The sequence below is a fragment of the Natrix helvetica genome, assembly GCF_964273705.1.
Source record: "Natrix helvetica genome assembly, chromosome: 2".
NCBI classification, from domain to species: Eukaryota; Metazoa; Chordata; class Lepidosauria; order Squamata; family Natricidae; genus Natrix; species Natrix helvetica.
In genome coordinates, this window is record NC_138552.1 from 97,735,272 (window position 1) to 97,757,082 (window position 21,811).

The following is a 21,811-nucleotide window of genomic DNA, read 5'->3' on the forward strand; positions in this document are numbered from 1 at the left end:
AAATGATTTTTTATTTATTTTATTTCTTGGATTTCTAAACCACACCCTCTCCCAAAAAGGGACTCGGGGCGGTGTACAGTCAGATAAAATGCAGATAAAATACAATAATATAAAACAATTAAATACTAACCATTTGGATGGAGGAGATAAGACTGTACAAGAAATAAATATACTATAGAAACCCTCAAAAACATCCCCAATTAAAATACCCAAACCCAATTAAAATATATCCCCGGGAGGCAAAACTAAGAGAGTGCCAGGCCAGCTGATTGAAACAGGTGAGTCTTTAATTTTTGACGGAAGGAACGGAGGTCGGTGGTAGTTCGGATGTCGGGGGGGAGGTCATTCCAGAGGGTTGGGCCCATCACAGAGAAGGACCTACTCCTAGGTGTCGCCCGCTGGCATTGGCTTAACACAGTGAGAATCTCTGTATTAATTCAGTTATACTTTTACTTGGGTTGAAAAAAGGGACTCTTCCTACATCTTTATAGATCTGACTCCCCCCCCCCCAAATCCTGGGAATCTTTCCCCCATTAATTGTTAAAACATTGGTTATTCTCTAACGCACTCTTTTCCAACCTAAGCAACTTTAAAGACAGTATATATGGGCTTCAACTCCCACAATTTTCAACTCAGTGCTAGCTGGGGAATTCTGGGAGTTGAAGTCCACACAACTTAAAGCTATTGAAGCAGAGAAACACTGCTGTAACATATTGGTTTTTAGACTATGACTAGGATTCACTTGCCTTCATTTGTATCTTAAGAAACTGTTTTAAAGCCCAATGTAATATGTGTCCGGGGGAAAGAGGGTGGATTGGTGAAGACACACATTTGGCCATTCACGCCTGTAAAGATATGCATTTTGAGAATACAAACTAACCAAGGAGGAGGAGAAAGAAGAAGGAAAGGAGAAGGAGAAGTTTCTATTAGACAAAAGTCCAATGTGTGTGTGTGTGGGGGGAGGGGGTGAGGTTTCCAAAGTCACAGATGCGCTGATAAAATCTTTTATCTCTTCCTGGCAAGAGGTGTTTATTTAAAAAGACATATATAAAACTAGAATGCTACTCACTAAGGAGACAACGGATGAACAATACCCTGCAGTAAAAGCACTTGTCCTTTTGCTAAATCCCAGCAACTAAAACATGAAAGAGAAACCCTTCCTTTTGCCCTTAAATAAATGCAGTTGGAAAGTGTATGCTGCCTTTTCGGAAAAGCTCCAGGCAGCCTTTTACCACCTGCCCTCCCTCCTACCTCCGATTCAGTTGCAGACACAAAACCCTTGCCGATAAAGAAAAGATTGATTTGTACAGTAGCTATTTTTCTCACCATAAATTCTCAACCTATGTGTGTCAGCAGACAAGAGGTACTGTTCCCACACTCCACAAAAAACAACAACACAAGGAACGGACATGCATGCCTGGCCAAGAAGCACATCTATTGCAGCCCATGGGATGGCTTGGTTTCAAAATGCTCACCCAACTGGGGTGCTTATGGACAGTTTCTACTCCAATCTTCCATTGCAATTATCTCTGTCTTGGAGAATCTGTGCAGAAATACTTACTTCAGTAAGTACTTTGGTAAAACAAACACAAAACACCCCATTATTTTGCTGAATGCCATATTTGGGGAGTTAAGAAATATGAGCTGAAATGCTAAGTAAATGGATTGCATACAGCAAGCGTCCTTTCTCAGGCTAATTTGTCACACAGGTTCACTGGACAAGCAACTTGTCCATCACTGCTCCTTGGAGAACAGGCAAAACGTGTATGTAACATGTATGTATGTTAACCCCATTTCTGTTAACCTTCTAATAAACCTTGAAAATGTTCACCTGGGGATGTCATGGTGAGCTTGCAGCATGGTTACATGAGGCTAAATGATGGTTGTTCTCTGGTTATCTTGGGGTACTTTTACATTTGTATTCTTTATTTTTGTTGTTATTTATGTTTGATGTTTTTATATAGTGATGGGGGGAGGGATATTGTTACCGCATTCTGTTTGTACGCTGCCCAGAATCACTTTTTGTGAGATGCACAGCTATATATATATATTTGTTAAATAAATAACATCATTATATTGTATAGGCCAGGGTGTCCAAACTTGGGAACTTTAAGACTTGTGGACTTCAACTCCTAGAATTCCCCAGCCAGCTGGCTGGGGAATTCTAGGAGTTGAAGTCCACAAGTCTTAAAGTTCCCAAGTTTGGACACCCTGGCCTATACAATATAATGATGTTATTTATTTGAATGGAAAGGAAAATCCACTCAAATTTATCGATTTGGAAACTTCAAAATCTAATAGCCTATACCAGGTGTGTCCAAACTTGGGAACTTTAAGACTTGTGGACTTCAACTCTAGGAACTCTGGACACACCTGGTATAGGCTATTAGATTTTGAAGTTTCCAAATCGATAAATTTGAGTGGATTTTCCTTTCCATTCAAATTCTTCAGTCTCCCACCCTCCTAATATACTATGTTAGAGACAGCTGGCCAAAATTGTTGAAGACTCTATTTAGTTCAAAGCTATCCAGAGCTGAAGAAGCTTTTTGGATGAGGAGCAAAACGTCTTCAGAGAAAAGCCAGAAAGTCCAGTTTCCTCTTAAAAAAGCACCTTTGGGACAACCATGGTCTGGATGACTGAGAATCTCCATAGGCATCTAGCTATGCACTTTGGGATGAACAGCCTTCAAATGGTGTGGAAGTATGAAGACTATTTGTTTATTTATCAAATTTCTATCCCATCCATCTCACTGATACAATGACTCTAAGTGGCTTACAATATGATAAAAAGTTTTTAAAAATGCTACTAAAAACAATTAAAATTAGAAGAATTAAATAGAAAAAGTAAAAACCAAAATGATGGAGGCCTGGAGGTGGGGATCTTCTCCACCCAGTTAACTACCCTGAAACATAGCCGGCCACTGTCAAGGATCCAGGCCAAGGAGTGTGTCTTGGGGACAAAGGTGAGTTCCTACCAGTTCCACCCAGTTCGGCCGAACCAATAGTGGTATGTCGGCCTGGGTCACAGAACCGGCAGTGGATCACAGAACCGGCCACGCACCCAAACCAGTCGCCACCACCATCATTTTTGGACTTCTATGCATGCACAGAACAATTTCCATTTAACTGCACATGCGCACGCAGCACGCATCCAGGAGGGTGCATGAAGTACACACATGAGTGAACTGGCAATAACGCCGGCTAGGACCCACCCCTGGTGTGGGGGAGTGGACCTCACCTCCAGAAAGAGAATATTTGAGGGAGGGGATCTTTTGGATCTTTAATGATGTAAAAGACCATCTTTTCCAATTCTTATCTGGAGGTTTGGAAAGAATTGCTTTCTTTGTTACATTCCAATAGCAACGGTGCATTGGGCACCCCTCTGAGGAATGACTCTGTTTATCATAGTCCACAGCCTTTAAAGCTTGCAAGCCATATTTTTGTTATTAATGAATACGAGCATTAACCCACCTAATGGTAACATATGGCTTGTTTGCTTAGGAACTAATAAACAACAAATCTTCATCTGGCAAGAAATCTGCAGGTGACCATAATAGCTATCTGTTATGACATCTGGTACAGCAGCTTGAAGAGTTTCAGTGCCTGGCCTAGACACTCATTCATCAATTCCCCCTTCAGAGGATCAATTGTAAACAGCCAGAAATAGGAGCGTTTTTTCCCCATTTCCAGTTTGCTATAAACTCCTCATTTCCTCTCTTAGTTACTGGTACGAGGAAACCTCAAAGAGCAAGCACTGACAGTCCCGTGGAGACCGAAGGGTTTTCAATTTGGATGTGAAAGAGTGGGTTGAATTGATACATTGATACATGATTAATTGATAAATTCTATAATAATCCAGATACTTGTATTGCACCGTGCAAAGGTTGGCTCACAGGGAGGTACTCTGTCATGATAAACTAGAAAATTCACAAACAAAATATTGAAGGAAGCCATGAGATCTTATGGATTTGGGAGGTGATGTTCCACTTTTTCATTCAGTTAAGCACACCAGCAGCATCGAGCAAAAGCTAACAAGCCACAGTGGTACCCTAATTAATTAATCCACTGAAGACTGCAGCCCCAACATAGATGAGCTTACGAAATGTCAATTGTTAAGTTGAGGAACAGAAGCTGATCCTGGAGGGCAATTTGTTTTTCGTTTTTGTTGCAAATTAGATTACAAGACAGTTTTAAATGAGCCCGGAAGACAGGTTTAGAAAGGTCTTATTGCTACTGGCATCTGAATTTATCTGGCTTTCCTTCCGATAAACAATTGTTAGAGGCTTTTCTCAAGGGCTCCTTGTGGAGTTTCACACCTAAAGCCTGAATTACAACTTACTAAAGTTGAGGAGTACAACGGGATGTTGTAGTGTTTGACACTTGTGTGCAACTGCTTAAAGCAGCAGCATTTTTTCCCTGGAATCTTGTGGCTTCAGCTGCCTTGGGATCCTAAGAAAAGTTGCATTTGGCCTGAGGATCCATCTATGTATGCAGGGAACTCATTAAATCATTGCTTTGAGTGTGAGTTTAAAACGCCCTCTCCCCTTTTGGTTATGATAGAGTTTGTACCTATTTTTGTTACGTTTTCATGATTTTGTTTTCATGACATTGGTTGCTTAACTAGGTGTGCCGTCCAGAGTCCCAAGTGTGAGATGGGCAGATGTGTGTGTGTGTGTGTGTGTGTATCTTTTGTCTTTGAATCCCAAGTACTGGAAAGTGCTAGAATTCAGGATCAAAGCCTCTCAAACTCTTCTGGCTTCTAGAGCAGAAAATTGCAACCATGCCTCATTCTGGGAGTTAAAATAAAATAACCGAAGAAAATAAAACAAACAAACAACTTGAGGCCTCTCTTGCTTCCTGAATGCAGTTGCTTGCGGTGACTTCCTCACCAAAACACCTGCATCTTGACAAACAGCATCCGTGAACAAAAGGAGCTTACGTTTAGCGCGCAGTGAAAAAGCAAATCCTCTTCAGCCTTAAAGGGAATCTGGAGAATTTCTGAATTTCTGATCATTGCAGACTTCCATTGAAACAAGTCTTTTGTCCTATCTAGGCTCATTCATAGGGCTGCTTGCTTCCTTTCTCCTAATTCCTTCTGGACAACTTGTCCGCGCAAATGTTTGAGTAGCCCTTGGCTTGCCTTCCTACGGCTGAGAAGAGAAATCAGAGGGGGAGGGGCTCCCCGGGTTTCGGCTGATTCTCAGTCAATGGTAGCAATTGCTAAGCGATGGAGAGGGGACGGGAAGGGAAGATGGAGTGGGAGGAAAGAGGGCTCAGGAGAGCAAAGTATGGGTTTGCGCTGGGCTCTTCATTCCTTATTCATTGTAAAAGGGGGATCAATCCAACTAACTGGTCCAGAGAGATAAGGATTTCAGACAATCTGCCTAGGCTTGATAAGAGCAGCTCACATTGCAGAAAGATTATTTGTTAAGAATCTCCATGGAATAAAATACGCAGCCAAAGGCCTTATCGCTGGAACTCATTATCCATTCACACACATGGCTGCCGTCACCAATTTTGCTATAAACACATATCATCTGCTTGTAGCTGAACCTCACAAGGTAATATAGGCACTAACCTGCCTGTTTATTGAGCAGAGGGAGGGAGACAAGACAGAGGGGAACACAAGCCTAGAATCCTGCAGCTACAGCCTATTGTTTCAATCAGTCATTCAAATTTAAGTAACTTCTTGGAAGAAAATCCTAAATTCTTCTTTAAAGTTCACAAAACTTCACAAGGGAGCAAATACCATCTGAAGGCTGTCTCAAACATCTATCCTGCAGAGAAATCTCTAATCTCCAATCTGGTGGTCTTCGGACATTTTTGAATCATAAATTAATGTTGGGTATAATAAACTAGAAGGGTGGGAGTTAAAACCTAAAATATTTTGAAAGAATCGGGTTGCTGTCCCTTGCACTATAGTTGTATGGAATTCTACAATTTCTATTTATTTACTAACAAGGATGTTAAGGGTGGAGGTGAGTGGCTCCACAGGGAGGTAAATTGGGGATTTGTTGGAGGACCACAAGAGGTAAAGAGCCATTCACTCCCAGTGCTGCTGTTTTTATTTTGCAGAAAGAAGCTAAGGTATTAACAGATTAAGGAAGCCTATTGAAAGAAGTTTGAAAGAGTCACTTCCCCCAAATAAGGTATCTTTAAGTCTTAGCGTAGCCATTAAAATACCTTAAGAAATACTTTTAAAAATCACACAGGAGGGTGTGATAAAAGAAAGAATGAGAGCAATGTATATTTTTTTGTAATTAAATGCACTTTCAGCCCCCCAAAAAGAGGAAAAACTGTAAGAATAAAGAATACTGTTAGATATGTACTCCACCAACCTATCAAGGTGAGTGTTAATATTTATGCCCTTTCTCGACCTGTCTAGCAACTTTCTGTTGCCTAGCAAAATATTGAAGACTGCTGCTAATGTTCACATCGCAATGACACAAGTGCAGAATACAAGATGGACATCCTTTCTACCTTAGTTAACATTTCTATCCTTTGGTTTATAGCCTGGTGCCTTACTGTAAGTCAATCAAACTGGCTCTCTTATAAGAAAGAATTATGAAACTTCTTCTTTTCTCTTTTTCTTTTTGTAGTTGTCTTTTATTCCATTTCTATTTTATCAAATGCTTTAGATTCCTTTATTGTATCTTGTTCATTTTTTTCCCCTTTCTGCAGGTTTTTTCCTTTTTCCTTTCACCTTTCCCAACTTTAGAGCTTTTTCCAGAGGGCCGAGTAAGAATTTGAGCCTGGAAGAACTGCTCCTAAGATCCTTCTCTAAGACTGTCCTAGCCTCAGATCAACAGAAAGCTTCTGTATTTTGGCATGCTAAATTTCTATCCCCAAAGCTGGTTTCTATCCCTTTCTGTGAGTCTATTTGCCTTTACTGGATAATATCAGATTAATAGAGTAGGGGGGGGGGGATTATTTTATCATTGGTTCAGTGAAGGACAACTTAAGGTAATTTACTTATGAGTTTGGGATGAGATGGCAGAAAAGGTATGTTGCCAAAACCTGTTTATTGGTGCTAGTGGAGAAAGGCCTTGGTATAGGCGGAATACAGGTTTTTTTTAGGTTAGGGAATTAACAAATAAATATTTGTCATGGAGAATATAACATGCTGCATTTTATTACACTTTCTATGTCAGTGGAAGGAAAGAGAAGAGGATGACCAGCAGCAAGGTGGATGGATTCGACTATTGTGGTGATGGGTGCACCAAGCAAGGCTGAAGGATCACACTGGGGGTAGAACATCCTGGAGAAAATCTCTTTGCGTGGTTGTTTAATACAGTAGTTGACACTGACCTGAAACCCAACCATCTTCACTGTATCGCAGAAACCAACCAATTCCACATTATTGGATACTGTCCTGTGAAAATTATACAAATGTGCTCGGTAACAACAATATTAGCTGCCTGGCTGCAAGCTTTTCTTTTCATGCTTTTCAAAGATTCCCTAAAGAGAATAATAATTGGGCTGCAAGGAAAAGGAATTCCCCAGGAAACCTGGCATTGTAGATCTGATCTGCTGTGGACTCAGACATCCAACCTGCTGGGAGCAATCCTTGGAAGCAATAGTGCAGATTGGACTTTTGTTTTTAGGAGTCCCTTTTATGACGGTCTCCAATGTTTGCTCAGGACTCCCTGAACCCGGCAGCTGGAGGACGCCGTTACCAACACAGGAACAAAGCACACAATTGAGGCTGATTAGAAGCATCAGAAATGTAAACAGGGAAGCTTTTCATCCCAAAGAAACCGCTCAAGAAATAGGGAGGAAATAAGGAAGCTTTTCATCCCCCAAGAAACTGCTCCAGGAACAGAAGAGATTCTGACGGACAGGATCGCGCTAAATGTGGTGCAATGTTGGTTTGAGATGAGTGGCTACAAAAGTCAAATGGAGTTTGATGGCACTGGCACTGACACTTCAGCAACCTTGACTTCCCAGGCTGCTTGAAAGGCCAAACGCCGCATTAATTAGCTAATTTAGAGGGAAGAGAGAAAGGCTGTTTCTGAAGCAAGCAGGAGAGCGGGAAAGAAGTTAATAGGGTTGGGGCAAGTGCCACTTAAAGCATCATTATGGAAGCAGAAAGAGGGTGCTGGAGGGTGGGGAGGAACATGCCTGGGAAAAGGACTCTTCAGTTTAATTACCAGAGGGGGGGGGAGCTACTATGTTTGACAAATGTTTTGATTTTATAGTGTTTGCAACCAGGTACCAACCAAGGAAGTGACATGGTGATTCAGTGGCTAAGATGCTGAAGCTCGTTGATCAGAAAGGTCGGCAGTTTGGCGGTTCAAATCTCTAGCATCACTTAACGGAATGAGCTCCCATTACTTGTCCCAGCTTCTGCCAACCTAGCAGTTCAAAAGCATGTAAAAATGCAAGTAGAAAAATAAGGATCACTTTGGTGGGAAAGTAACAGCGTTCCATGCGCCTTCGGCATTTAGTCATGCCGGACACATGACCACGGAAATGTCTTCGGACAGCGTTGGCTCTTCAGCTTTGAAACGGAGATGAGCATCGCCCCCTAGAGTTGGGAACGACTAGCACATATGTACGAGGGGAACCTTTACCTTTACCAACCAATGATTCCAGTTATATTGAAGGAATTTTCAAAAAGATAAAGATTGTGGTCATTGTAGTGTGAAATTCCCTCTGGCTTTCCAGAATAGCATCTTAAGGTAGTTTTATCCCTTGTCAGTTGCATCCATATTTTTCCACTCTGTCCAATTTCTTGCCAAGCAAGGCAACATTTTCTCAGTGGGTGTAAGGTCAGGTAGGATGATTTAATCAAGTGGTGGGTTTCTAGTGCCAATGAAGCAAGTTCATTGAAAAAAATAATCCGAATGTTTCTCTTGTTCAGATCCCTTGCAATGAATGAGAACTACATTCTAAACCTGCTCTGTTTCTCACAAACTGAATTAAAACTGAAGCCCTGCTAAGGTGTTTGTGCTGGGGAGAGGAGAGGTCCATTGACTTTAAAATACGGTTGCAGATACTGTACTAGTTTTCATCGTAATATGTGACCCATGGTCAAGATAATCAAAATGCAGAAGACTGGTTGACTCAGCTTTCCATCCTTCCGAGGTCAGTACAATAAGGATCCAGATTGTTGGGGGCAATATGCTGACTCTGTAAACCGCTTGGAGGGCTGTAAAGCACGATGAAGCGGTATATAAATCTAAGTGCCATTGCTATTGCTAAGGACCTTGTGGTCTTTCTGAATGTTACTTTCCAGCATCCCACTCCAGTGGTTATGTCAGCTGTAAAGCTAGAAACTGTAATTCAGCAAGCAAAATCTGGAAAATAATAGGTTCACAATTCCTACTTTATTGGATTAGTCTTTTGTAGACAACAAAATTTTATAGCATTCTGGGAATCCCTAACACATTTAGAGGATGTGCAGTTGAGAGTGGTTGAGCTAATTTTTTTGAGCATACTAGTGAAATGAAATAAATTACAAAAATAATCCAGATCTTACAAAAAGCCAATAAAAGACTAAATAAACACAAAGGTTATTAGCTGTCCAGCAGGCATGCATGCGACGCAGCCCAGAAGATCAGCTGCCCGCCACGTGCATGCACAACATCCAGCTGCTATTCTGGGTTTTGGGGTTCTGGTGCGCGCACGTGCTCCAGCTCACGTGCTCAAATAGCCCAGCACAGTGGCAAACTAGATGCACATGCAAAGTTCACAACCAACCAAAGACAACAGCTTCTCCCATTTCTGCTCTCCAACAACAGATATTTAAAGTATGTGATCATGTGTGAAGCACCCTACAGCCATTGGAACTAGTCCCTGATATCCAGATACTTGAAAAATTTATCCAATCCACTTTAAAATAATATAAATTGACAATTTCATTGTGTTATACGAAGAAGTTCCTTCTTTTAGCAATGCTGAATGTCCCTGCATTTAGAATCAATGGTTGATGAAATATAGAGAGGGGAAAAATATTTAACCCCAATCCTTGGGTTCTACTCCTTGAACCAATTTTGTTGTATTTAAGTACAATGACAATAAAGATTATACTTACACTTGTATTTTCATATTCATAGGCGTGCCTCCTTATCAGTGGTGGGTCCCGGATCCCGTTCCAACCAGTATGGTTGGAACGGCCCCATCGTCGGCCACATGGACACGTGCGGCGCGCTCATGCATTGTACCTGCCTGCGATGCCTCCGCAAGCCTCCGCGACACTCCAGCTGCTTGGCGGAGTATCCCTGAGGCGCTGTATGCACCATGCGTATGCGGTGAAGTGCCAAAGGCTTAAAGGACAGGTAAGGAACGGGAGGGAGTGGGGGGCCCTCTAGAGCACCATACCAGAATGGTACCCAGTGCTCCGGGCAGGCTCAGGTATGCCCGTACCAGGGCATACCGCCTGCAACCCACCACTGCTCCTTATCTGTTTTTGCTTTAATTTATAAACTCCTGAATGCTATAGCTCTCATCAAAGGAGAGTCCCATTTTGGCACCTTTTCAACATCTGCAGCAGGATATGCCAATCAGGGTTTGAAAAAGTTTTCCAAATGTTTTCCAAATGTTATTACACCATGTTTACTATACAGGTAGTCCTCGACTTACAACAGTTCATTTAGTGACCATTCAAAGTTACAACAGCTGAAAAAAGTGACTTATGACCATTTTTCACATTTATGACCATTGCAGCATCCCCGTGTCAGTGATTTATATTCGGATGCTTGATAAGTTAACTAGTTCATATTTATGACAGCTGCAGGGACCCGGGATCATCCCCCTTTGTGACCTCCTGTCAAGCGAAGACAATGGGGAAAGCCAGATTCACTTAACAACGGTGTTACTAATTTAACAGCTGCAGTGATTCACTTAACAAATGTGGCCAGAAAAGTCGTAAATTGAGGCAAAACTCACTTAACACATTTCTATTAGCAACATAAATTTTGAGCTTAATTATGGTCATAAATCGAGGACTACCTGTATTGGCAATTTTATTTTTAATTTATCTTATGATAATTCTGCATGAATTATCATGCCAATCTCGCTACACCACAGGTGACATTTCCATTTATGTTATCCTCCAAGACACCAAATGTTTCCTGAGCAGTCAAGGTGGCTTGGGTTCCTTTAGGGCATATATGAATTGTTTTTCTGGTTGCTTTTCTTTTTGCACCAAAACTATATCACTTTACAATTGGATGCCAGGTAAGTGCACGGCCGCATGGAGGCTCGGGGAGGGCGAAAAACAGGCCTCCTGGAGGCTTCGGAAGGCTGGAAATGGGCCTGTTGCCAGCCTCCAGGGAGCCTCTGGAGCTTGGGGGAGGCTGTTTTCGCCCTCCTGGAGACTCAAGGAAAGCTTCCGGAACCAGGGAGGGTAAAAATACCCCCCCTCGCCATGGTGCAGGAGGCTAACTAGCCCATGCCCACCATGGTCACGCCCACCTAGCAACCAGACAGAGAATCCATTGCTAAAATTTTTGAAGCCTACCCCTGAGCAAGGGTCTCCGAAGTTGGCAACTTTAAAGACTTGTAGAGTTTAACACCCAGAATTGCTGGCTGAGGAATTCTGGGAGTTGAACTCCACAACTCTTAAAGTTTCCAAGTTTGATCTAGAGATGATCTTCCCACTGATTTCACCGGGTTTAAACACAACTAAAATGCCTGCCCATGGCAGGTTGAAGGAAGTTGAAGAAAGTAAAAACAATGGATGAAATGATCAGGGATAACTGAAGTCTATACAAAACTTTGAGACTGCCACTAGGGGTTGGTCAAAATAGAGATTTGCCCATATGATAATCAGGGTCAGATTTGATTCAATGATGTTAAAGAAGTAGATTGTATCTAGTACAAAACAGAAACACATTTGTCAATAAGTTAGATTTATCTGTAATAAGTTAGTTACCTTATAATACTTTGTATTTTAAATACTATTTTAGTCAAAGATATTATTAATTCTTACTTGAGTTTCCTATATGTTACGAATAATACATATTATTTATATTATATATAAATCATGTATTTTTGAGCACTGGAAAATATACTCATATTTTCTATACACAAAGGCAATTCCCACTATTGAATTTTACAAGAGCGCTCCAAATACAGGTAGTCCTGGACATACAACTGAAGTGGAGCCTGCCTTTACAGTCGCATGTGGCAACAGCCGTTGAGATGGTCTTATCCCCCACCCTGTTCTCCCCGATATAGTCTTATCCCCCACCCCGTTCTCCCTGATGCAGCTGTTAAATGGGTGCATGGGGTGTTAACACAGTGTGAGTGCAGGGTGCCTTATAGGGTGAGGGAATCCCTGGAAGGTCCAGTGCAGGCCATGCACAAGTTATGGGGGTGCTACAGCATCGAGTGAGTGCGGCAAGGCCAGGGAAAGGAGCTATAGCTACCACTCAGCCTGGCCTAGGAGCAAGCAAAAGGCACCTCGCTAGGAAGCATAAAACACCTGGGCAATTTCTACAGTGGAGCATGAAGCAGCCTCACAGTTAGGTACAAAGAAACTCCAACAGTGTAAAGCTTGTTTTCTTGTTTTCTCTAAAAAATAATTTCAGTTCTTTTTCCATCATTTGCACATATTCTTTTTCTTTCAAAATCTTTTGGTTTAAAGTATATCTCCTCTGTTTTTGTCTCTTCCATCTCACTTTTAAGGGTTGTGGTCTGCCCAAATATCCATCATTGTATCTATTTCTTCTATATCCCTTCTCAATTCTGGGTTAATCCACACTATGTCAATTCTTGACCAAGAATTATGGGGATTTGAAAAAAAGGTGTATTGGTTCTTCCTTGGGTTTAATTTTCCCCATGTGTCCTGTAAATTTAACTCTTGTATCATCTCGAAAAAAAGTATTTGGCAGTGTTCTCTTCTTATTTTTTAAAATTGCTTGTATAATGTTTCTTGATGTCCACCAAAGTATTACAATCTCCTATTAAGCATATATTTCCATTTTCGGTCGCTATTATTTTCTCGTGTGATGATAAAATTCCTTCTGGTTATTGTTTGGTGCCTAAATTACTGCAAGCAACATTTGTTTTTGATTTGTTGTTATTTCAATCAGTAATATTCTTTCCTCTTCATCAGCAAAAATATTTTTCGGTTTCAACCACTCTTTTATATATACTGCTATACCCCTCTTTCTGCGCCAGGGACAAATGAAGTTTCCCAATTTTAGGATGTTCTAAAATACTACCATGTTGCTTCTTAATGTGTACCTCTTGGAAGCAAATAATGTCCATATTCTGTTTTTGAAGTTTTGCCAATGTTTGTTTTCTTTTTGCTGGAGAGTTCATTCCATTGACGTTAATTGATAACAGCTTAATTTCTTCCTCCATCTTATTGTTTATATGTAAGTCTCAGTCCTCTATTTGTTCTTGTCTCTCTCTGCACTCTTGTTCTTGCACCTTCTCTTTCAGGGTGTTCCCTTTCCGTCCATTCTCTTACGTCTTGGTCTGGCTCTTTCTCTTCTAGTTGCTGTTCTTCATGACTCTTGCTTTCTATGTCTTCTCTACTGTCTTGTTCTTCGTCTATAGCTAGGTAATGTTTGTAGAATTCCTGTACTTTGTCCAGAGTATCAATTTTGAATTTCTTATCTTGCCCTGTGATCAGCATGCCTTCTGGAATAAGCCATCTGAACATCACCTTATACTTAACCAGTTGCGAGGAGAGAAAATGGTAGTGTCTTCTTTGTACCCTAACCCTTCTGGGGACTTGCTTTAGGGTTAGAGCTTCTTTCCCATTATAAACCAAAGGTTCATCCCTTGTCCTCCTATAAACTTCATCTCTTATTATTTTCCTTGAGAACCTTACGTGGACTTCCCTGGGCAGTTTGTGTCGTCTTGCATAATTGGTGTAAATTCTATAGATCCCGTCTATATCATTTTGAATCTCTTACTTTTCAGCAGGATGTCAGCTATTAGTTCTATCGTGATCTTTAATAGATCTTCCTCCTTATTTTCCACATTTTGGAATCTCAGGAAAAGTTGATTTTTCCATTACTAGGAGGACCATTGCCTCTTACAGATCTCTATTCGCTGCCATCAATTTCTGTTCCGTTACTTCTAATTTCTTTTCCATTTGTTCTGTTTTGGCTTCCACTACCTGTATTTTCTGCTCATTTCTAGTTATAGCCTCTTGTATCGTTCCTATTTTATCATCCAGTTTATGAATATCTCCTTTCACCTCTCGCTCTTTATTTCCTCGTGGTTTTTCGTTATTTAACACCTGTGTTTTCATCGTTTCTTGGATCATGAGGAGCGTCAACTGATGTTCTGCAGGCTCAACATAGAGCCTGATTTCTCGCTGCCCAATATACTTTCTATTGAGCATTGTCCTGATGGGGAAGCTGTTGTCGGTATTGGGTTTATTGTTGTTTTTTTCTGGTTTTCGTAATTGTCGTTTTACTTGTCATTTTCAAAATTCTAAAAAGATTCTTCCACAATACCATAAATCAGCTACTATTCCCCTATCAGATTTCCACTTCTAGATCTAATTTTTATATACACATACTGTATATACATATATAAATATGGAGGTGAATGGTATATATACAGAATAAACATGAAATTATATCTGGTTTGTATTTTTGTACTGTCAATAGGTAAGGTCTATTGTCCAAACCCTGTTGTGAAGTAGTCTCTTCTAGGATATACTGATTATAGTCAGTAAGCTCCACCAATATTTAAAAGTACATCTTTGTCCATCAGTCTTGCTATTGCATCAGCCACTCTTCTTCATCTTCCGCCTATTTAGCACACTGTCACTTCTCCACTTCACCGTTGCTATTAGTCTTCTTGTAAAACTTCTATATTTTCCAAACCACTAAGAATCAACACAGTCCCAATCCAAATGTCTAATCTGTCCTTAAGAATTTTAGTAAGCATCAGTTCATGGCTTTCTCACACTCCTTTCCTCTTGGTCTGACAGTGTCAATATCCGCCTTCCCAAACCTCCGCTCCCACTGCTAAATCGCCGCTGCTTTGGGGGGGGCACTTCCCCCTCGCCTTTGAGACTCATTTTATCCGCAGATGTAGTTTGCAGGTTGCATAAATTCAGGAGTCAAGTCCCCCAATTTCCACCAATCTCTGCCGATACTTTATGCTGCCCTTTTTTCTTCCTACACCATTTGATCAGTCAGGCCGTCAGGCCTCCAGATCTGCCATAAAAACCGATCTCTTTTGCGCCAGTTTTGAGGGGTTCCTCTTACCGTAACGGGAGATCCCTTCTCTCCACGTTACCTCCGGAGTTTCCCCTCTATGCCGTTAGTACCTCCAGGATCAACTTCACCTTTATAGGCCTCCAAACATGAAAAATTGGGCAAAGGGAACAGAGCACTTTTCCTTTGTTCCACACCACCGTGACGTCACCCCTGGAAATCTTTGCAGAGGAGCTTCATAGGGAAGGGGCTGTTTTGCTCTTTTGGACTCTCTTGGGGGTTTGGATGTTTGTGGCTTTTGCCCCCGCTGTGTGCTCTGCCTTGTGACGGGTGGCTACTTCATGCCATACTGTGATAATTCCTTAGATGTTTAAGAGCGTAGATTGGGGGGGGGGGAGAGATACAATAGGCAAATGAGAGAAGTTGCAGCATCTCTGCAGCCTGTTGTAAGTGTGGATGGACTGCTGAGGGTTGCTCTTTGTTCAGCACCATCGTAATTTCCAATGGTTGGTGAACAAATGGTCATAGGTCGAGGACTACCTGTAGCTAGAACTGCCCTTAGGAAGTAGTATGTCACATATAAATATTATGTACAATGAAAACTCTTTCACAGGTTTAGTTGTTTCATTTAACAATTCATTTGCTGGATACTTTTTTAAAATTTCAATCTCCTTAATTAGCAGGTCATTATCATTAATTTAAACTATACAATGATGAAAATCCAAAGACACCCTCTAGCACAAACATTGCAACAAGCAACTTCAATGGGTATGCCGGCAGGAAGCTGAAAATTGCAGTCACGTGATGTCATGCGTAACAAGCAGGCACGATTCATTTAATTACTGCAGCCAGAATTGATGTTGTAAGTTGGCATGGACATTTACCATCATGTTTAATGACCACCAACTATGGACAGTCAGTGAGGGTTACCTATATGATTTGCCCCCTTTTGACAGTTTCTTTTATAATGATCTGCCAGGATATCTTCTTTGCCCAGTTTTTATATTGTTGCTTCCTTGCTGTAAGCATGTTTGCCATAACACAACATCCAAATAACCACTACTGTTCATTTTCATATATACATACAAGCATACATATACACAAAATGTTTTTTTGAATTCTTCCATCCTCAGCTATATAAACTACTGAAGCAGTGTGTCCTGCTTCTGGTTTCAATTATACACTCACAATACACAGTTGCTATATGGAAATTAGCAGTTTACTCAAAGTCGAGTAGATAACAGCAGACAAGGAATGCAAACAGAAATAGAGCCTCTGAAAGAAGCTTGCCTGAATAGGTTTTCTTGAATAGGAGCAGACAGAAGAATAGTCAAACTCCAGTCCAAAATTCCAAGAGCCAGGTTGTCAGCCAATCCAGAAGTCAGAATTTCAGGAGCAGAATTTCATACAAACATCACACAAAAGCTGGAGATCAGACAGTTGATTCCAATGAGGGATCATGGGTTACCTTGTAATCAGGCCGCAGCCAGCTGCCTTTAATCAAGATATTTACTCCCTTGCTTGACAAGGAATCTCACTTAAGTCTGTACTTTGTTTTCTGCTCTCACCACTGTCTGATTACCTCAGCTATTCAGGTGGCGGCTGTTTGATCAGCCTCAGGTGACTCTTGGCTTTGTGTCTCCCGAGGCTGACATTTCATAGATTCTGCTACAGCAGCTCCTTCAAATTCAAATTCACACCCAGCCATGATGCAGTGCACCAATTTTCACATGTATAGTACCATTAAAACAGTGGCAAATCCATGAAGCATCCCAATGCTGATGATTTCTGAGACATGATGCAACAAATGTTCTTCTGATGCCAGCATCTTACAGATAAATCAGTAGAGCTGAATTACTTCTTCCCATTCATTGATGGGCCAGATTCCATTAGGCTGGACATTGGGGGGTGATTTTTTCCAATCCCACACTTTGACAGGAACCTTCCAGTCTTTCCCATAATTGGCTTCAATATAGTGGAGGGTTTCACATGGTACATGTACCTTAAGTTCTAGAAACTCAGTCCAGCACAGGGTAAATTTGGGAAAGAAGTACCTGCAAGAAGGTAGAACAGATAAGATGGAGTAGGCAAAATGCTACCAATGAGAAGCAGGTATGTTCTTAGATTATTGTGTGGCAGACTGGATATAAGTAGTATGCAAACTTAGCTTCTGCAGGTGATATATTATTATATTAAATTATTACAGAAAGTTGTTGAACAATTTATTTTAATTCTGCTGAATTATAATGACAGATCAGAGCTATTTACAGTATCGAAATGCGATCTTCAAACTCTCCAAGTCCCAAGGAAGTAAATTCTTCTCCTTTTTAACCTTTAAGCAGGCATTTTGAAGTGCATAATCATGAGAATTAGAGACATTTATGTTGTTAATAAACATAAACATTTGAATTTCAGGGCACCTATTTTTTTAACCTGCTCTCCTCCTGAAAGTGTTTTTAAATTAATTTTTTTTACAAAATTGTCCAAATATCTGCTTTGCATACGGAATTGATTAACCACAGAAACAAAATTCTTCACTAATGATCAAACGTGAATCAAGATACAATCAATTACATCTTTAGCCAAAGGAAGAACAACTAACATGATGCCCCAGAAATTCCACCCATCCAAAGAACATCTATTTTTCCCACAATGTCATCTCTATAGAGGAAATCAAACTTAGTCCCAACAACTTTCTGGTTAAATGACTGGCTTTTTTTCCCCCATTTCCTCAACTTAATTTACTCAGATAACTTATTTCCCTCCAGTTTAGTTACTCACAGAGTGGATTACAATCATTCAAAAAATATTCCCTATTCTAACACAGTAAAATTGACCCAGCAACACTTACTGATACAACAAAGAACAAACAACTAAGCAACAAACACAACTGATAGTTAAACAATAACATTAGTCGTAGATAAGACTGATGATAATATGAAATGTCCAAAGTAATACAGAAAAACGTTAAGCTTTATTGTTAAAAAAACGGTTCAGAAGCAGATGAACTTTCGTATGCAAAGGGTAAGAATTATTAACAAGCACTCATTGCTATTCAACATTCCTCTTGATTCCAGATAGTGGGTTAGTGGGGCCCATTCCAAAAAGCTGGTGCAAAGCCAGTTGGAATCTTGCAGAGATAAATGTCAGCATTTGAATAAAATGGAACTTTAATATGTTGTAAGAGGTTTTGCAAAATACCTGCAGAAGGAGACACTGTGAAGGCGCTAAATAACTGCAAAGGCAGACTGATAAGTGTGAGTCAGCTTTATCTGGTCGAATGTGTTTTGAATATTGGGTTGATAGCTAGGCTATTGGTTTGAGCTCCGAGCTTGGCAATTTGGTTGCAAACGTTTTGTTCCCATTTGAGGAGACATTGCCAGTGCATTTTGAATTGACTCAAAACACCTCAAAACACACGGGTCATATCTCCTCGAATTGTAACGAAATGTTAAGCTCAAGCCAACAGCTCAACTTTATCTTTCAAAGAATTTTGTTCTCGATTACTGATCTTGCCTCTTGAGAAACTTCCTGATTATTTTTTTTTTTAATAATCAGGTCAGCGTTCTCCCAAAACCTTAAAACCCATCAGAGTGGAAGCAATTTGTTGGGTAGTAAGCTATGGAAACAGATAGTTGTTTGATAAGTAAGATTTCCCCTCCATAAATACCAACTCTGAGTCATACTTAAATTTTTTGCCCGATTTGGCCTGGGTTCCTCCATTCCACATGTGGTCATCTTCTTCATGGAAGAAAAAAATATCAAGCTTCACTTCACCTTCTCCTCCCTGGAAGGAGAGCTCTAAACTATCTTCAACCTATAAAGAAAACGGAGGGGGGGGGAGAAGTCAAGACAAAGATAGTAAAATGGGCATGCATCAAAATTAACGCTTCCTTCCCTTCCAACCCTGTAATTCTTAACTCTGGTTTTTCTTCAGACCGTATAAATCTTTCGCCTTTAACTCTGAAATCTGAATATTTCCGAGCAGTATTTTGAAGATAAAAATGTCTTAAGAATTAATAAAAAGCAGTTGAATGTAATGTATATGACCCTTTCAACTCCCCAGGAAATATAGTCAGGAGACTTCCTGCGGTAACGTCACTTCCATGAGAGCGAAGAAATAGTAGCTCTACTAGCTTTGCTCGAGTTTCTGTGGTGAAGATCCTGAAAAAGGACAAGTTGAACCTGGAGGGATCAACAGGAGAGAGGGGGAGCCCGGGCGCCGAAGGAGGAAGCAAGCAACTTCCCTATCGGACAAGGGAAAACCCCTTGAAATCACCGGAGAAGAAATCGGCGTCCATGGCCGATTTTGGGTGGTGACTGCCACACATGAGGGAGAGAAAATAGCAACACAGCAGCATTGGTGAGAATATTTCAAACAACTAAAAAGGTATAAACTCTACTAAAGACTCATTGAGCTAGAATTTCAAAGCTTTGAAGCTAGCTGGATACAGCTTAATATTAGCAGCTATAAGAGGAGAAGAAACAAGCGATTTCCTGTAGCAATAGAAGATTTGGAGTGACTTGAGAACAGAATGCAACAAGGAGGGGAGGAGAGGATTGTTGGAGCGATTTGGACAATATACAGACATTGGAGCCAGACAAAAGAGTGACAATTGTGAAGAAGAGGAGAGAACTATTTTGGAATACTCAAGAGAAAGTGGGATATAGAGAAACAAACATCATCGGACTTCTGAGGAGGAAAAGAAAAAGGCTATACGAAAGAAGATTAACACCACCATCTAGTGGAGAAAGAAATAAGAAATAACAGTATACAGAATAAGCCTGCTGATCCAATCTGAAGGGAAAAAAACTCTTTTTTTGTGATCTCTGAAATCGGATTTAAAAAATTGAAGGAGAACATTGAAAGAAAACTGAACTGTGGTAGATAAAATATTGTTAAATGGTATTGAACCATATTATAATTGGAAGAGAGAGTGTAGAGGATAGATGAACTATCAGTGATATTTTGATATTATCAATGTTATAAATAGAGGACATAATATTATATAAGAATTAAAATTAAGGATTTATTAGCCTAAACATATTGTATACCTAGAGAATAGTTTTAAAAAAAGTAATATAGTGTTGAAGGGGGGGTGTTAGTTTGTAATTATTAAAGAGACGATATAAGATTGTATACTAAATCAAATTAAGAACATGTTAGGTTAAATATATTCAATATTGCATTAATATTGTGTGGATTGATTTGCATACTAACCTGAATATATAGAAATTAAGTTGTTAGATTGTAGGATTGAATGATATTGAATTGAATTGAAATGTGCATGGAAGAGGGAAAGTTTAAAGACTGAAGGGGCTGGTATAAGAGCGTGGAAACAAGTAGTGGGCAGAGAGAAGTATATGTTATTGTGGGGGGAAATTGTAAGGAAATTAAAATAAAAAATGACAAGTACAACAACAATTAGTAAAATGAATAGGAATGCAGTATCCAATCCAGCATCAGCAACATCTTCACTCTCAAACCAGCGCACAATTGAGAGCATGCTGGGTCTAGAGAAAGCGAGCTCAACAACGAACCTTCAGTGTATGCAAGATCCATTAGCAATGATACAAGAAACAATGCTGAAAACACAAGAAACAATTACAAAAAATCACGAAGAAACTAGGAGAAATCATGAAGAAATTAAACTAGAAATGGGAGAAATGAAGAGTGAGATTAGAAGAACAGATGATAGAACAGGGAAAATACAAACTGAAATAACAAAAAATGAACAAAGAATTCAAAAAATAGAAACAAAGGTAGAAAAAACGGAGAAGAGAATAGAGGTGGTAGATGAGAAGCTGACTACACTAAACAGATAATTAGGGGGAAAATAGCATTTTTGGAATTAGAAAAAGCTGGCTTCTTTCTGCGCTTTCAAAATATAGTAGAAGAAAAAGAGGAGGATTTAGGGGAAATAATTACAGAGATTGTTGCAAACATATTACCAAAAAAAAAAAACAAACCAAGAAACAAGAAGGGACATAGACGAGATGTACCGAATCCACACAAATTACGCCAGGAGACACAGGCTCTCAAACGAAATCCACGTATGCTTTACTAGAAAATCAGTAAGAGATGAAGTATATAAGAAAGTGAGAGAAGAACAAATAACATATAAAGGAAGAGAGATACAAATTCTGAGACAAATCCCAAAAATAGTGAGAGACCAAAGAAGGCAATATCAATTCCTTACACAACAATTAATAAGGTACAATGTAATGTTCAGATGGCTAACACCAGAGGGAGTGATGATTACCTGGCAAGATAAAAGATATAAAATAGACACAGTCGAGAAAGCGCATGAGTTCTTTGAACATCACTTCACCGCAGAGGAAGAACAACAGAGTAGAGAGGAACCAGAGAGTAGAAGCCAAGAAGAACAGTCAGTTGAAAACAGGGAGGGATAAAGAGAAGAAAGAAGAACACAGGAAAGACAACAAATAGAACAAGAAGGTAGTAGGATAGAAATAGAGACAAGAAACCCAAGGAAACTAAGGGCGGCACACAAATAACACAATGGAACAAGAAATTAAGTTACTCTCACTAAATATAAATGGATTAAACTCACTGGAAAAGAGAAAGCAAACTCTGACTAGATTACAAAAATATGGACATAGTATGCCTTCAAGAGGTACATATCAAAAGCCAATATAACAAGCTACTAGAATAT

At 40.0% G+C, this 21,811-nt stretch overlaps 1 protein-coding gene and 1 long non-coding RNA gene across 2 annotated transcripts in view; one reads left to right on the forward strand and one right to left on the reverse strand.

Annotated features, from left to right (window-relative positions):
• Positions 1-21,811, forward strand: part of LOC309387537 — a 482,764-nt gene that overhangs the window by 178,363 nt on the left and 282,590 nt on the right. The window lies entirely within an intron of this gene.
• The window catches only part of FKTN (fukutin), a 32,961-nt gene continuing 26,898 nt past the window's right edge, over positions 15,749-21,811 (reverse strand). The window contains exons 9-10 of the mRNA XM_081941877.1: positions 18,821-18,951; positions 15,749-17,188 (exon numbers count right to left, since the gene is read on the reverse strand). Of these exons, the coding sequence (XP_081798003.1) occupies positions 16,975-17,188; positions 18,821-18,951 (345 nt within the window). The 3' untranslated portion in view covers positions 15,749-16,974. The remainder of the gene's footprint in view (positions 17,189-18,820; positions 18,952-21,811) is intronic.